The following is a 16,287-nucleotide window of genomic DNA, read 5'->3' on the forward strand; positions in this document are numbered from 1 at the left end:
CAGCGATCAGGACCAGCGATGCTGGACGCTGATTTCTAATGTAAACATCAGGTATCCAGGAACTGCAGCTCCTGGATACCAGCTGTTTACCTTGGAAACCGGCGTACACGCTGGTTTCCAAGGTAAACATCAGGTATCTAAGAGCCGCGTGACTCCTGGATACCCGCTGTTTACCTTGGAAACCAGCGTGTACGCCGGTTTCCAAGGTGAACAGCGGGTATCCAGGAGCCGCGGCTCTTGGATACCCGATGTTTACATTAGAAACCAGCATCCAGCGTCGCTGATCGCTGGTCTCTCACTGCCACTCGTAGCGATGCGTGCTGGCCAGCGGGAGACAAGCGATCGAAGAACGGCCCAGGCCGATCCAGCATGATCAACGATACCCGGCTGGGGGGTCGGTCGCTGATCCCCATCACACACAGCGATCTCGCTGGCGAGATCACTGTGCCATCACAAAATCAGCAATCGTGCTAGCGAGATCGCTGTGTGTGATGGGGCCTTTACAAATGACCAAGCTGCTTATCAGAATTGTCAATCTTGAAGCACACACCGCCCCAGGCAAAAATTAAGTCCGGAGGAAGAGGAGCAGTGTGGTAATGAAGAAACAAGATAAGACAACCCCTTTAATGTGGATATGTTGAGTCAATATATTATACAGTATGTTACATAAGGTAAATTACAATAATGCCACCATATTTTTCTGTTAGTGTTTTCCATTTAGTTTTATTAAACTTAATGAACTAAATAATAATAGTAATTTAGTGAATAAATAAATTGCACGTTATTGGATTTTATACTGTACATACTGTATATAGTAATGTATGATTATTGTACAATAGCTGCAACACAGAAAATAAATATTATTTCAACTCCAAAGTGACATTTCTAATGTTCTCCACTTTCGGTCATTTTTCACACTTCAGATTAACATTTGTAAAAAAGCAAACTAAAAGCCGATTAATAGTAGTTTAGATCCTATGCACAAACACTACCTTGAATAGAAAACAGCTTCCATCTGCTTACAAGTCTTTGTTAAACCATTACTTAGACTTTTTAAGACCTTGGGAAATAGACTGAAATAGACTTGAATATAACAAAATGTTATATATGAATACATAACCAAAAATGAATTAAAATACATTTTTTTCCAACTGCACACCACCAAACTGTCCAAAATCCAAAATTTGGGAAGCTATCCTGATATCAGCTGTCTCAGTGTCCTGAGGCATACATTGGTCTGAAGCTCAGTGCAGCAGGTGCGATCATGTCATTGCATTGTGTTTGTTCCACTGTGCCATACATAGCTCAGGTCTGCTCCACTTATTTTGACACTGGAACTAGGTAAGTCATTTATTTTTATTAGCCAGCACACTATTCTGAGTGGGGTACAATGGAGGGTACTATATAGCATATGTGGGATCTTTGGAATATAATACTGTGAGTGTAGCCTTATGTGTGGGAGAATGTACTACAAGGGCACTACTATGTGTGTAAAGGAAATGCATTATGATGCCTTTAAACTGTGAGGAGGAGCATTGTGAAGTCATTGTATTGCAAGGGGAGGCATCGTATTGTATTGGAAAGGGGTATTTTACTGTGGTACCTTGAAAGGGAACCTGTCACCTGTTTTGGCCAATATAAGATGCGGCTACTGCCTTTCAGGGCTTATCTACAGCATTCAATAATGCTGTAGATAAGCCCCCAATCCGACCTGAAAGATAAGAAAAATAAGTTCTATTATACTCATCTGCGGGGCGGTCAAGTCCGATGAGTGTCGCAGGTCCGTGTCTGGCACCTCCCATCTTCTTGCGATGCCACCCACCTGCTTGCTTCATGGCTCCCTGACATCGTGCTCCTGTGTAGGCGTGCTTATCTGCCCTGTTGAGGGCAGAGCAAAGTACTGCAGTGCGCAGGTGCCAGGAAAGGTCAAAGAGGCCCAGCGCCTGCGCACTGCAGGAATTTGCTGTGCCCTCAACAGGGCAGATAAGTACACCTGTGCAGGAGCGCGATGCCGGGGAGCCTGTGAAGCAAGCAGGAGGGCGGCATCGCAAGAAGATAGAAGGTGCCAGACCCGGACCTGCGACACCAATCGGACCAGACCGCCTTGTAGGTGAGTATAATAAAAATTACTCTTCTTATCTTTCAGGTCAGATCAGGGGCTCATCTACAGCATTATAGAATGCTGTAGATAAGCCCTGAAAGGCGGTGGTCGCATCTTATATCAGCCAAACCTGATGACAGGTTTCCATTAAGAATGGGTGCATTAATTTTGAGTAGGTGCACAAAATAGATTGAGTAAGTTTAGAGTTGGGGCTATGTTTAAAAAAATATGTCCGCAATACACTACATACTCAGAGCAATACATGTGTTACCTATGGAAGGGTTGAGATGATGGGCCATAGACACGTGACTCAAACCCTCTGTCATTTCAAACGCCAAATACTAAGGGGAAGGGGAAGAATCATCAAGCAGTTTTCAAGTTGAAATGACACAAAATATTTGCGTAGTTATTAAACATTTTGCAACTTTGAATGTTTTTATACCAGTCCCAGCTAGCGCTACCAAATTTTTGAAAATTAGCAGAGCTCGGCCATGGATGTTGTGGCTGAATGCTCATGAAACAGTGTTTCAGAGTTAAAAATATATGTGGCTGAAATCATACAACCAGTGTCTGATGAATGCTGTCTGAAGATCATGCAGCAAGTAGCTGCTGTCAGGTTCTCTTTAAACTCCAGAAGAAATGAAATAAAAATCAAATGGGAATACAAACATTATTTAAATCATAAGACATGTTAACTGTTGATGAGGTCTATTTTCTAATTCCTTCACAGGACAAGGTCTATTTTTTATTCTCTAATTTCCTCACTCGAGGAGATATACAGCTGTTGGCTATCGCCATCAGTTTCATTGACTTTGAATGGAGGGTCAGACTACGACTCTACATAAAGGACACTAGACACTGGAGGGTCCCAGAGTTCAGATACCCACCAATCTAGCAATCTTTCTTCTTGATAGGTAAACCTGAAAATATCAGGAATACGCCTTTTATTATGACACATTGGTGGAAATAAAATTGGTACTGAATTCCAGCAGATCTCTGAATCTTTCTCCATTGGAAGATGTGATATTAACATCAACTCTGCCAGGTTTCGCTTGCCTTTAGTTTTTTTGCTGCTTTTCAAATATAAATATATGATGCCCTGAGCCCCTGTTTTTTATGCATTTACTTAATATAACTTGCTTAAATACATTAATTTATTCACTAATTCCTTGACAGGATATCCATTTTAAAGCAAATAGGAGCAGAGGTGAGCAGGACAATATTTTTTTCCAAGCTTTAAAATAATATCTTCCATATTTAAATATCTACTTGGATTGAGTTGATAACCCTCCGTCAGGAACAATGGCTCTGACAGGCGCAGCTCTTCTACTTTCATTTCTCCCTTCTCACCAGATTTTCAGGAAACCCCCCTCCCTCTAGATAGTCTCCTGGCTCTAGCTGCTGTGTGAAACCTGATACCACAGTTGGTCTGCAGAGCTTCAGGAAGGAAGATATAGCTGAGCTGGCTTCTCAGGCTCATTGGTCCCAAACACATCACACTTTATAAGGTTGGTATGTAATGTTTTTAGTCATTACTATTGTTTATTTAGCTTGTTTTATGAATGGATAGAGAAAGGTTTGTTGATATTTCATATAAATAAGGCAGATTTTCTTACAAATGAAAGTGTACTTCTCAGGCGTTTTGAAATTTGTGTATATCAACGTTATTACTTTTATGTTGAGTAAATGGGTTTGTTTTGCACCTGATAATGTGTAGTCTCTTTTATTACATCCCTATGAAGGTCTCTGATCACTTTTAGATCACTGAAATTGAGAAAATTAGATATTCTAGGCATTTTTCTAGCCTGCGCTTGACAGGCACATTGTTCCATTACGAGTTAGTGCGAATATTGTTCCTGATGGAGGGTTAAATTATGAGTCTAGAGCAGTGTACAGAAGATGCCAATGATGGGACGTATGATGGTATGACAGTGGTATTGAGAAAAAAACTTTAAAAAACTTTAAAACAATTATATCTTGGATCCAAACATCTTCAACTAAACACTCAAATAATTAAAGAATCATACAAAGAAAATGCATAAAACTAAGAGAAAGGTCTTTGTGTATTTTTAGAGTGTAATTCACACCTTTTTTTTTCATGGTCCTAATAAATAGCTAGCTACTCAACAGATTAAACAAAGGTAAAAATACATAGACAGGAAAAAAAATGGTGCTTAAAGATTTTTCTTCTCCTCGAGCCATTTGATGTTTTCTGTGGCTGCTTCTTCATTTGTAAAGTACTTTCTCAAAAGTTTACTATTAAACAAAACAAAGTGGAAAAAAGATATATATTTTTTCAAAATACAAAAAAAGATTGTAATAATTATATTTCATCTTAAATGATAGTTCTGTTGTGCATTTGCTGCTCTCCTGATAGTGATTAAATAGGGGGATATCTTAATCAGCGCTGACAGCAACCAATTATTTGCCAGAGGAAAAACCATTTGTTTGAATTTGCCAGTGGGCACTTTAAACTAATGTGCACTGTCAATCTAGATGCTAAACGGGCAGATTTGAGGCTCAGTATTGACTTCTTGTTAAATTAAGGATCACTGTTATTTACCTTAGATTTGCCAAAAGGACAGTGTCCAAAGAATACGTGCATGTCTCATATAGTAGTTGTTTTTACATTGTGGTGGATTCAAGCTTTGATAGTACTGTGAATGATATAAGTATTTTTAGATAATACAGCTGCTTTATATTATATCGGTTTCTTTGATTGGAAAAAATGTTGGTGATGTTTTAGGCTTTTCTCTGGCTTCCGGTTCTAGTCATACAGACGACAACACCTCACCAGAGGTATCCTTTCCTTTTTTCTCATCGAATACATGGACAATTCCAGGTTTTAGTAATTGGTCATCTGATTCTATCTGACTTTTGCTTTCTTCCACTTCACTGTATTTCCCTTTGGATTGTGTTGCCTTATTTAAGACCTCCTTTAAGCGATTCTTGAGTTCAACGTCTGGACAGAAGATATATTCATAGAGCAATCCTGCCATAACTGCTCCTACCACTGGACCAACCCAGTAAACCTAGGAAAAGATAAATAGATTATTAATATTAACACTGACCAATAGGGCATATAAACTTATTTAACCAGTTAAAGACCAGGTTGTTTACCATGTTCCTGGCCTTTCACATTTTCTAGTTTCATTGTACATGCTGTCACGAACGTGGTTTGTAGAACCACTGTGCCATGGACCGCGGAGAGCCTGGAGGAGCGTGACTAAGCGATCACCTGACTATTCACTGGAGTCTCTGATGGTGAGGATAGACTTGGCTCCCAATGAACGCCAGTCACGAAGAACAGACTGGATGAAGCAGCTGGCAGAGCTTGTATCAGAGTGCAGCAGACAGAGTTGGTATGAGAGACAGTTTGTGACAGAGTGCAGCTAGCAGGATTTGCTTCAGAGTGCAGCAAGGAGAATTCACTTCAGAGTGCAGCAAGCGGGATTTGCTTCAGAGTGCAGCAAGCAGGATTGTTTCAGAGTGCAGCAAGTGGGATTTGCACTTAGAGCACCGCAGGCAGAATTCGTACTTAGAGTACAGCAGGCAGGATTTGTACTTAGAGTACAGCAGGCAGGATTTTTACTTGGAGCAGAACTGGTGGGATTTTCACTTGTATGTGACCTTTCACAACATAGACAGAAACAGGAAGGTTGCTCAGGCACCTCCCCAGTGGAGAGGAAGCAATATATACATAATGCCTCAAAACTATTGGCTGGGGAGGAAATAACAAGTGCACGTGCTGGCCCTTTAAGAGGGCGGGAGCGTGCCCGTGCCCTTAGAACATGACCAGAGGCCCGGCTGGAAGTGCTGCTGGGAACATGCGGAGTATGAGGGGGAGAGGAACCAACTGAAGCGCGGGTGAGTGAACTGACATGCTGGGAAGCCAGAGTGGTGCTAACACATGTGCATTTATTGACTTAAAAAAGCTTCTCATTTGGATATTAAAATACTTTTTGCCTTCATACTTTGCGGTACGTTATATTTAATTTTATTCTATTTTTTTATATTCTTTTTTGCTCATATTAGGGAAAATGATAGGAGAAATAGGAAATATGTGTCTTTTTTCACATTCTTTTATTCTCTACTAAAGGCTTGCTTAAAACATTTTTAAATTGTATTCCTTTTTTTCTATAGAAATTCTGTTAATGTATTGGATATATTTTCTTTTTCCTCATTGTCGGGACTATAAGTAGTATATTGAAATGGGAGTGTTTCCTTTTTTTGGTTTAATTTTGTTTATTTTTTTTTGCTTTATTTATTCCTGCATTGTGCTCAAGGTAAAGTCTTAAAAAAACTTCGGGGGGGGGGGGCATTTACACTGTAACTAGGGCAGATGTAATAGCCCCAGTTACAGGAGAAATTCAGCTTCCAGGCTGCACAACAAAGATGACTGTATCTCCTATGACACAGTGGCTCCTGCTCCTTTCCTACTTTTAGCAATCATATGGTTATTGGGTTTGGAGGATGAAGCACTGTCAGTATACATCACATCATTTCCCTTTGGGAATTAAACTTTTATGAGTTTGATTCCACATATGATACTTTTAGATTGCATGGTATTATGCTTATCAATATAACCCTCTCTCATTTTCTGTTGCTTGAAATCAACGGAAACTCTGACCTCATATTTTTTTTGACAGGATCCAGAATGACTGTTTTTTTGCACTGTGGTATGTGTTAATTCTGGGAAGGTCATTTATGATGCATGGTGGTAGTTGGTATTGTTACATAGAACATATAGTCACTGCCTGTAGTATTTATTCACTGGTGAGGCCCTGGTATTACAATAATGTGGAAATATTGAGAAGCCCTAGTATACAGTATCACACAAAATGCTCATTGTTCAATTATACTAAACCATAGAAACTAAACTCTTAATTCATGCCTCTGAAATAAAGAATATAGTTACATGTAAGTCAACAAAATAATCATATACACAATATAGCGGATATTACCCAGTGGTTCTCCCATATGTTCATAATGACAGCTGGACCAAATGATCTAGCTGGATTCATGCTGGCTCCGGTATAATTGATCTAATAAAAGATGGGCATATATATATAAAAATGTTAGAATAATATTCAGAATGTCTAGTAAAAAATACAAATTGAAAGTCATTAGTGTTTGGTACTCATTTTCAATTTATAATTGTTCTATATGCTGGCTAACGTGGCATAAAAATATAAAACTTTTCCCGAAACATCTTATTGAATGGTAAACTTTTAAAAAAACTAAGGGGAAACTTATAAAATTATCTTTGATATATTATAGCCTCTGTTAATAGATTTATTTCTATTGGATCCCAATGATAACTCAAAGGAAGTTTCAGAAGGTTTCACGTTATCCTAAAAAATGCAAGCCGAGCTGTGAATGGACCCTGGGTCGGCGTCAGCACCCGGCACACCTGGGCAAATGCCAGGGCCCTGGCGAGATGAGGGGGCCCACTCACGCTGTCTGGGAATCGATACCCGCGGCTGCCACCACGCCCCCCATGTACCGACCCCATCCTCACCCTGCCAGAGACCCCACCGGCCACCGCAGCCCTGATAAATCCCAGCAATGACAACGCTCCTGCTGGGCTTCTCTGCACGCACAGAACCTGTGATAAGGTCACAGGAGGGGAGGAGTTGGGTCACATGATCAGGGCCCTCAGTTTAGGCAGGACTCGGCTGTGCTGGTTGCCATGCTGCTGGATGAGGTTAAGTTTATTATGTGTGGGGTCATGAGGGGTTTACAGGGGGGATGTAGCAGAGCTGTGTGTGTATACGAGGTCTGGGAAGCGGAGGTGTGGGGAGCAGAGCAGCATGTGTACGAGGTGTATGGAGCGGAGCCACATGTGTACGAGGTGTGGGGAGTGGAGCCGCATGTGTATGAGGTGTACGGAGCGGAGCCATGTGTGTACGAGGTGTGGGGTGCAGAGCCGCGTGTGTACGAGGTGTAGGGAGCGGAGCCACATGTGTCCGAGGTGTACAGATCGGAGCCGCGTGTGTACGAGATGTGGGGAGTGAAGCCGTGTGTGTACAAGGTGTGGGGAGTGGAGCAGCGTGTACGAGATGTGGGGAGCGGAGCAGCGTGTGTACGAGGTGTACGGAGTGGAGCCGTGTATACGGAGCGAAGCCACATGTGTCCGAGGTGTACAGATTGGAGCCGCGTGTGTACGAGATGTGGGGAGCGGAGCTGTGTGTGTACAAGGTGTGGGGAGTGGAGCAGCGTGTACGAGATGTGGGGAGCGGAGCAGCATGTGTACAAGGTGTACGGAGTGGAGCCGTGTATACGGAGCGGAGCCGCATGTGTACGAGGTGTGGGGAGCGGAGTCACGTGTGTATGAGATGTGGGGAGCGGAGCAGCGTGTGTACGAGGTGTACAGAGTGGAGACGTGTATACGGAGCGGAGCTGCGTGTGTACGAGGTGTGGGGAGTGGAGCAGCGTGTGTATGAAGTGTACGGAGCGGAGCCGTGTGTGTATGGAGCGGAGCCGCGTGTGTACGAGATGTACGAAGCGGAGCCATGTGTGTACGAGGTGAGCGGAGCTACGTGCGTACGATGTGTGGGGAGCGGAGGTGTGGGGAGCGGAGCAGCGTGTGTGCGAGGTGTACGGAGCAGAGCCGTGTGTGTGGGGAGCGGAGCCGCATGTGTAAAAGGTGTGGGGAGCAGAGCCGGAAGTGTACTAAGCGGAACCGTACGTGTACGAGGTGTATGGTGGGGAGCATTCATGCCTCTCAACCGTCCGAGGTCCAGCCGGACAGTCCCGATTTTGAGAGAGAGACTGCCCCAGCCGGGAGTTTACTTTTCCCACAGACACAGGAGTACACGGCGGAGCCCCGAGAAGTACTTTAAAACTCACTTGTGACTTTCTACCAGAAGTGTCGTGTTGGAAACTGACCGGAAATGAGGTAATTTTGGGAGGAGATTGTGACGGAACCATGGAGGCACTTCAGGGAATGCTTCAGATCCATCATCGCGTCCTTCGACAGCGTGAACAGCGGGATCGCCTTGGACTCAGGGATGTCGGCCATGTGAGCGGATCATGATATGTCCTGCATCGGGAGGCTCAGGTGAGCACTATAATAGGAGCTAGGCTGCTATGGTATCTCTATAGAATCTTTCTTTCTCTCTGTTTCTTTATCTCTCTCTCTGTTCTTTCTTTCTCTCTCTGTTCTTTCTCTCTAATCTTTTTTTTCTCTCTCTGTTCTCTTTCTTTCCCCGCTTTATTTCTCTCTGTTCTTTCCTTCTCCCTCTGTTCTCTTTCTTTCCCCTATTTCTTTCTTTCTTTCTCTTTCTCTCTTTATCCGTTCTTTCTTTCCTCTCTTTCTCTCTCTCTCTGTTCTTTCTTTTTCTCTCTCTGTTCTTTCTTTCTTTGCCATCTTTCTTTCCCATCTTTCTTTCTTTCTCTCTCTCTGTTCTTTCTTACTTTCTTTCTTTTGTCCTCTTTGTTCTTTCTTTCCTCTCTTTCTTTCTCTCTCCCTCTCTGTTCTTTTTTCCCCTCTTTCTTTCTTTTTCTCTCTGTTCTTTTTTTCTGTCCACACTTTCTTTCTCTCTGTTCTTTTTCTTTCTGTCTCTCTGGTCTTTCTTTCTTTTCCCTCTTTCTTTCTCTCTCTCTGTTCTTTCTTTCTTTCCCCTCTTTCTTTCTCTTTCTCTCTGTTCTTTCTATCCCTCTGATCTTTCTTTCTTTCTCTTTCTTCCCCCTCTTTCTTTCTCTCTGTTCTTTTTCTCTCTCTCTGTTCTTTCCTTCCTCTCTTTCTCTCTCTTTTCTTTCTTTCTCTCTCTGTTCTTTCTTTCTCTCTGTTCTTTCTTTCCCCTCTTTCTTTCTCTTTCTTTCTCTCTACCTCTCTGTTCTTTCTTTCCCCTCTTTCTTTTTTTCTCTCTTTGTTCTTTCTTCTGTCCACTCTTTCTTTCTCTCTCTAATCTTTCTTTATTTCTCTCTCTGTTCTTTTTTTCTCTCTCTCTGTTCTTCCTTTCTTTCTCTGTGTTCTTACTCTCTTTCTCTGTTCTTTCTTTCCCCTCTTTCTTTCTCTTTCTCTCTGTTCTTTCTTTCTCTCTCTCTTCTTTCTTTTTTTCTTTCTCTCTCTCTGTTCTTCCTTTCTTTCTCATCTTTCCTTCATACGTACACTACTAATCAATAGCTTCCTTCACATGAATGTGTTTTGCCACAGAGCGTGTGTCCATGTGGATCACATGCATATCCGTGTGATCCACACAGAGACAAGTCCGTTTTTTGGCCAGCACCACGGATGCCACATGGCATGAATCGTAGTATGTGTTAAAGGGGGGGGGCCACTGAGACCCTTTCGCCCGGGGCCCTCAAAAACCTGGAGCCGGCCCTGTGGACCCATAGACTTTAAATTTTGACCACTCTGTACACTGCTTTACTCTTGCTGTTCACTTTGTAGGCAAGAACTTTAGACTCTAATAAAGGTACCTCAAAATCTCCAATTGCCCTGAAAAATGTGTATAATGCTATTCTATTTTCCCCCTACACTAATCTTCTTTACCAAAAAACTCAACTCTGCCACAATGTGTAAAAGCAGCCTTACAGTTTTTTTTATGTTTTATGGCTTTTTCTCACTATCCCTATGGGTAAGATGTGAACTTTTCAGATTCACTATAAAAATGGCTGCTGCATATCCTGCTTCTCCTTTTATATGGGCTCTGAAAATTCATCTTGATTCACTTTGTCACACCATGTGATATGGTAGCTGCAAGTCATTATGCAGAAGACCATCCAGCCATGCCCAAGGTTGCGTGAGCCTTCTCTGGCTAATATTATCTTCTCAATTGCAAAAGAATGGCGGTAGCCAATTTTTGCGATTCGATTGCAATAAATCACAGCTTGTTTGAATTTGCCAGGAATAGCAAATGTTCCAAAATTCAACATCAATTATATTCTCATCAATTTGAGTTGCTCACCTGTATTTGTGGGGAATTACACTTTCAGCCTTGGCGGAGCTAAAGAATGACATAGCTTTATTGCTGCCAAGCTACTCTCCTATTATTTTCCATTCTAATGGCGCTTTTCCAACATTTCAAGGGGACTTCCTGAAGCTATTTTTTTTTTAACGTGATGTCTCACTCTGACAAGACTTGTCTATATGTCCTGATAAGAATACTGGTGTTGTACATGAATGTTACATCAATTGGGACCCCTACCTGAGATAGAGAGGACAGCAAATATAAACCAAAAGCTATAGCTCCAATGGACTTGCAGAGGTTGTCCACTATTTTTACATTGATGGCCTAACCTTAGGATGGGTCATTATTGTCTGATCGGTGGAGGTCCGACATCCGTCACCCCTGCTGATAAGCTGTTATTGGTGTGGGCAGCAGTGGACACTGGCCAAAAGCACTCACTTGTCAAACTGCTCTGTTTACTTGTCGTGGCTGCCGCAGGGTACTATAAATCTACCTCCTATTGATTTGAATAGGAGGCGGATGTGCAATACCGAGCCCCAGCCACTACATGTAGACGGAGCTGCTTGGCAAGTGATTATGTCTGGCCAGTGGCAGGCGCCGCCGACACCAGTAAAAGCTGATAGTTGGGGGTGCTGGGTGTCGGACCCCGGACGATCAGACATTGATGACCTAATGATAGGCCATCATTATAAAAGTAGTGGACACGTTAAGTTGTATATATTGTATATTACATTGACTGCCATTTCTATGTAATAGGACTTGTTTATACATTATGAGCAAATAACCAGTCATGATGCGTTTTTTAAGCAAAATGAATAGGATGCGAATAGCACAGATATCTTTTCCCGCTAATGGAGACTTTTCTATTCGACATCTGTATGACTTAAAACAAATTGTCTGTTGTTAAAGTAGCAATGTGTCAAAACATTCCTAAAAATTAACAGAAATTCATAAAATATACTTACAGCAAATAAATGTCCTATGGCCACAGAAAATCCAATGGCCAATGCAACAGCCCCAGTAATGTCATTGCGCTTCAAATCACAACTCGCACAGATCGTAAATAGCAGTTGGAAGGTTATTATCAATTCAACAAGGATCCCATGGCCAGGGGAAAGCATCTTATTTACCTATGGATATCAAGTAAGGTCAATTTACTGCACATAAACTATAAAGAAGGTAAAGTATTGCATTAGGAATTCATATCATGACTGGACAGATTCTAGAAAAATGTAGTACAAGAGTAAGCAAAGTATTTTCTATTCTGTATTTAGCTTCTAGAATTATTTATTGACATGAGTTGGGAAAACTAAAATAATCTGTGATCAATTGAATTCATGTTTATTATAAATAGTATTGGATGAAAACCTTTCACGGGTTATCCATGTGCTCAGAAATGCTTTCCTGCTATAGGAGCTTCATAGTTTGGGCTTTGCATTCTAGCTCTTAAGTTATTGTGTGTAATACAAAGGTTTAGGCAGTTTGGACAGCTGCTATTTTATATACTGATCCAAAGGTGGCACGCTGCCAAAAAACAAAAATCATTATGTTCCCGATTCATTATTGCCTCTGCTCTTGTTTTTCTGTCTAGGATTTGTGTGTTTTGTGCAGCTTTTTTTTAACCAAATCATTAGTCTATTTGCACCTTTTTTAAGTCTATTTTATAGTCTGTGTTTATTTTTGTTGTTGTCCAGTTTGTGAGTGTAGATTAGATATTCCAGATATTTTGCCTGATTCATCAATTGCGACTTTTTAAAAAGTTGCAAAATTTGGCGCAACTCCAGGGGTATTTTTGAGTACATCAGTATTTTAGTGTAATTTTTCTCCTATTTTGTTAACCCTTTTACAACCAATGATGGACATAAAATGTCATGAGTGGGTGTAAGTTTCTGCACCATGATGTGCTATGTCTGTCATGACTTTAGACTGTCACTGCATGTAAAAAAGCTGCCATACAGCTCCATCAGTGGAAAAAGTTATAAAATTTGAAGTCTTGGATTATAGTGATGCAAAAATAGTTCTTTATATGAAAGTTTTTATTGTATAAAAGTGCCAAAACATAAAAAATATAAATTTGGTATCAGTGTAATCATACTGACCCCAAGAATAAAGCTGCCTTATCAATTTTACCACATGCATAGTGGCGAAAAAATTCCTGAATTGCTGGTTTTTGTTCATTCTGCCTTCCAAAAATCAAAATAGAAAGCAATAAAAAATGTTATGTGCCTGAAATTGGTACCAATAAAAATGTCAAAAAACAAGCCCTCACATGACTCTGTCTGCAGAAATATAGAAAAATTATAGCTCTTAAAATATGGCGATGCAAAAACTAATTTTTGCAAAAAAAAAGCATCTTTTAGTGTGTGACAGCATCCAAATGTATAAAACTATATAAATCTGGTATTGCTGTAATTGCACCAACCTGAAGAATAAGGTAGTCTAATCAATTATACCATATGAGAAATGGCATAAAAAAACAAATAAAACCAATTTTTCACCTGCTGTTGATTTGTTCATTCTGTCTCCCAAAAATCAAAGTAAGGCTCAGTTCACATTTATCCTGCGCATTGCGCTGAGCACTTACACAGGGGCTTCCATGTAAATCTCTGAAATAAGTCATTCAGACAAAACATCATTGGAAAAGTGCTAATTATGAGGCAGATGGAGGCATTGTGGACCACGTCTGGCCTTCGATCAAATGGTGTCCATCTTTGTAGACATGAATAGAAGAGCAGTGTACCATAGTTTTGTGCACCTCTGAAAAGAAGAACAAGGCTGAACAAAGGCCATATGGAGTCCAGACTAACACTGCTGCCTGATTATAGTGAATAAATCGCTCAGGGGTTTCATCTGAATCACGTCATTTGGAGATTTAGATGGAAACCCCAATGTAAGTGCTCATCGTAGAGCACAGAATAAATGTGATCACAAATGTTATGTAAAATGTTCTCAATAAAAGATTCAACTAAATACACCAAAAGCAAGTCCCCAGTCAGGTACATCATCTGTTAACAGAAATATAGGGGACATCCATGTTACTGGTAGTACAAAGGCTCCAGAAAATTCTGTACTCCTAAATCCAAATGCCCCCCTCCCTGCTGAGCCTTACAGTGTACTTAAACCACATTTAGCATCCACATGTTTGGCAGGAGTATCATTTCCTAAATGGTGTCTCTGTATATGTAGTCCGCAAACTATTTTTGGAAAATGTGCACAACAGGAGGCGAATAGCAATCTGTCCCTTCTTAGTCTCGCCGTCTGGCTAAGAAGTACTGTACCACCACATATGGGGTATTGATACAGAAATTGTGTGACAAATTTTGGTGACATTTTTAGCCATTTCTCCATTTTGCAGTAAACATGTAACTATTTTTTATTTTTTTATTTTTTCTTCACTGCCTGTTGTAGTTTATAAAATGGGGTCACTTATGGGGGGAATCTGCTGTTCTGGCACCTACGTTAATGGCACCAGCAAACCATAACTGTAAAATCTGCACTATAATATGGTGCTCTTTTCCTTCTGAGCTTTGGCTCAATTTCTCCTGTTACCCTTGTGAAAATAAAAAAGGGGTCAATATAAATTTTTTGTGAAAAAAAATTAAAATGCTCATTTTTCCCTTCCACATTGCATTAATCTTATGGGTTAATAAACTTCTTGAATATGTGGTGATTGGTGCAGTTTTTAAATGGTGTCACTTTTTGGTATTTTCCATCATAGGCACCCCAAGTCACTTCAAATGTGATGTGGTCCCTAAAAAAATGGATTTGCAAATTCTGTTGGAAAAATTAGCAATTGCTGATCAACTTTTAACCCTGCACTGCAGGACTCTGCTGTGCCCTCAACAGGGCAGAGCAGTGCACCTGCACAGGAGCCACGACATGAAGGAAAGAAGAGGACAGCATCCTATGAAGATGGGAGGCGCCAGACAGGACCGCGACACCCATTGGACTGGACTACTCCCCGGTGAGTATAATCTAACTCTTTTTTCTTATCTTTCAGGTTACATCTGGGGCTTATCTACAGCATTACAGAATGCTGTAGATAAGCCCCTGATGTCGAGCCGGTAGCTCATATTCGAAAAAAGGGTGACAGATTGCCTTTATCAAATTGTACCACTATTATAAAGTACAATATGTCACGAAAAAACAATCTCAGAATCAGTGGGATACATTGAAGCATTCCAGAGTTGTTACCTCCTAAAATAACACTTGTCAGATTTAAAAAATGAGGCCTGGTCATTACCCTATAAAGTGGTTTGGTGCTCAAGGGGTTAAGTGTGCGACTTTTGCTACCAAAACATTGCAAAAACAATTTAAGACAGAAAAAAGACCCTTTTTGACTTTGTGCCAAATTCATGAATCAGGTATGCCATTTTGAAGAAGTTGGCTACAAACACTCAATGAATACCCCAAGATAAAAAAGGAAAATGACTTTAAAAAAAGCCACAAATGATGAAACAGGGCCCATGAGGTTAAAACTAATACAAGGAACCAGAAGAAACGGTTGTGATAATTACCTTAGTAACACCCAGTTCACCAGCAACTTCTAATGGAGTAACAATGTAGAGAATTCCTGCTCCTGCAATAGCACCCAAGCACTGTGCCACAATATAAAAGGCTGCCTTTGCAATGCTGATTTTCCTCATGCACACCATTGCAATAGTGACTGCTGGATTGATATGGCCTCCACTAATATGTCCAAAACATTGTACTAGGGTTGCAATGCTAAGTCCAAAGCAGAGTGAGATAAGGACCAGGTCTGCTGGTTGGCGATTTTCCTTTGGACTCCAATTAATAGTTGAACCAAGACTCAAAAGAACAAATATGAGCATAGCCAGGAATTCGCCAACCACCCCTTTCCAAAATGGTTGTGTCCAGACTCCTTTGCACGCCACCATTATTGATTCACACTTGCACAGAGGACCACACTTCCTGAAATAGAGACAATGAATTCAATAAGCTTGTACTTAATACCATACTGTCATTCAAGAACTTTCTACAATGAAAGACTGTCTACATTAGTAAAATAAGTAAAAGGTGTAGAGCTTAGCTAAAAGTCTATTGTTTAAAGTACACGTCTTTTTATAATTAGGAAGCTGTGTAGTTACTAGAGTTGAGCGAATTTTTCAAAATTCGGTTCCAATTACGATCGGCGGCGAATATGGTTTTTGCAATATTCGTCGGACACAGCCAAACGTCATTAGGGGAAATGGGAGTAAAAATTAACAAATATGTTCTGATCCGATCATCAAGCATAAATTCGGCACG

The 16,287-nt window shown here is 40.9% G+C and overlaps 1 protein-coding gene across 2 annotated transcripts; it reads right to left on the reverse strand.

Moving 5' to 3' along the window:
- Window positions 1–2,226: 2,226 nt before the first annotated feature.
- On the reverse strand, window positions 2,227–15,944 carry AQP4 (aquaporin 4). 2 transcript variants are annotated; one of them, XM_073583823.1, is made up of 4 exons: window positions 15,537–15,944; window positions 11,985–12,149; window positions 7,066–7,146; window positions 2,227–5,133 (listed from the first exon to the last, which is right to left on the reverse strand). In XM_073583823.1, exons 1-4 carry the CDS (start codon window positions 15,915–15,917, stop codon window positions 4,873–4,875), a joined length of 888 nt encoding a protein of 295 aa, XP_073439924.1. In that variant the 5' UTR covers window positions 15,918–15,944; the 3' UTR covers window positions 2,227–4,872. The 2 variants fall into 2 exon arrangements, with proteins under 2 accessions (XP_073439924.1, XP_073439925.1); XM_073583824.1 differs by lacking the exon at window positions 7,066–7,146.
- Between the last annotated feature and the right edge of the window lie 343 nt (window positions 15,945–16,287).

Source organism: Dendrobates tinctorius, unplaced genomic scaffold (assembly GCF_039654945.1).
Source record: "Dendrobates tinctorius isolate UK_male_01 unplaced genomic scaffold, ASM3965494v1 ptg000081l, whole genome shotgun sequence".
NCBI classification, from domain to species: domain Eukaryota; kingdom Metazoa; phylum Chordata; class Amphibia; order Anura; family Dendrobatidae; genus Dendrobates; species Dendrobates tinctorius.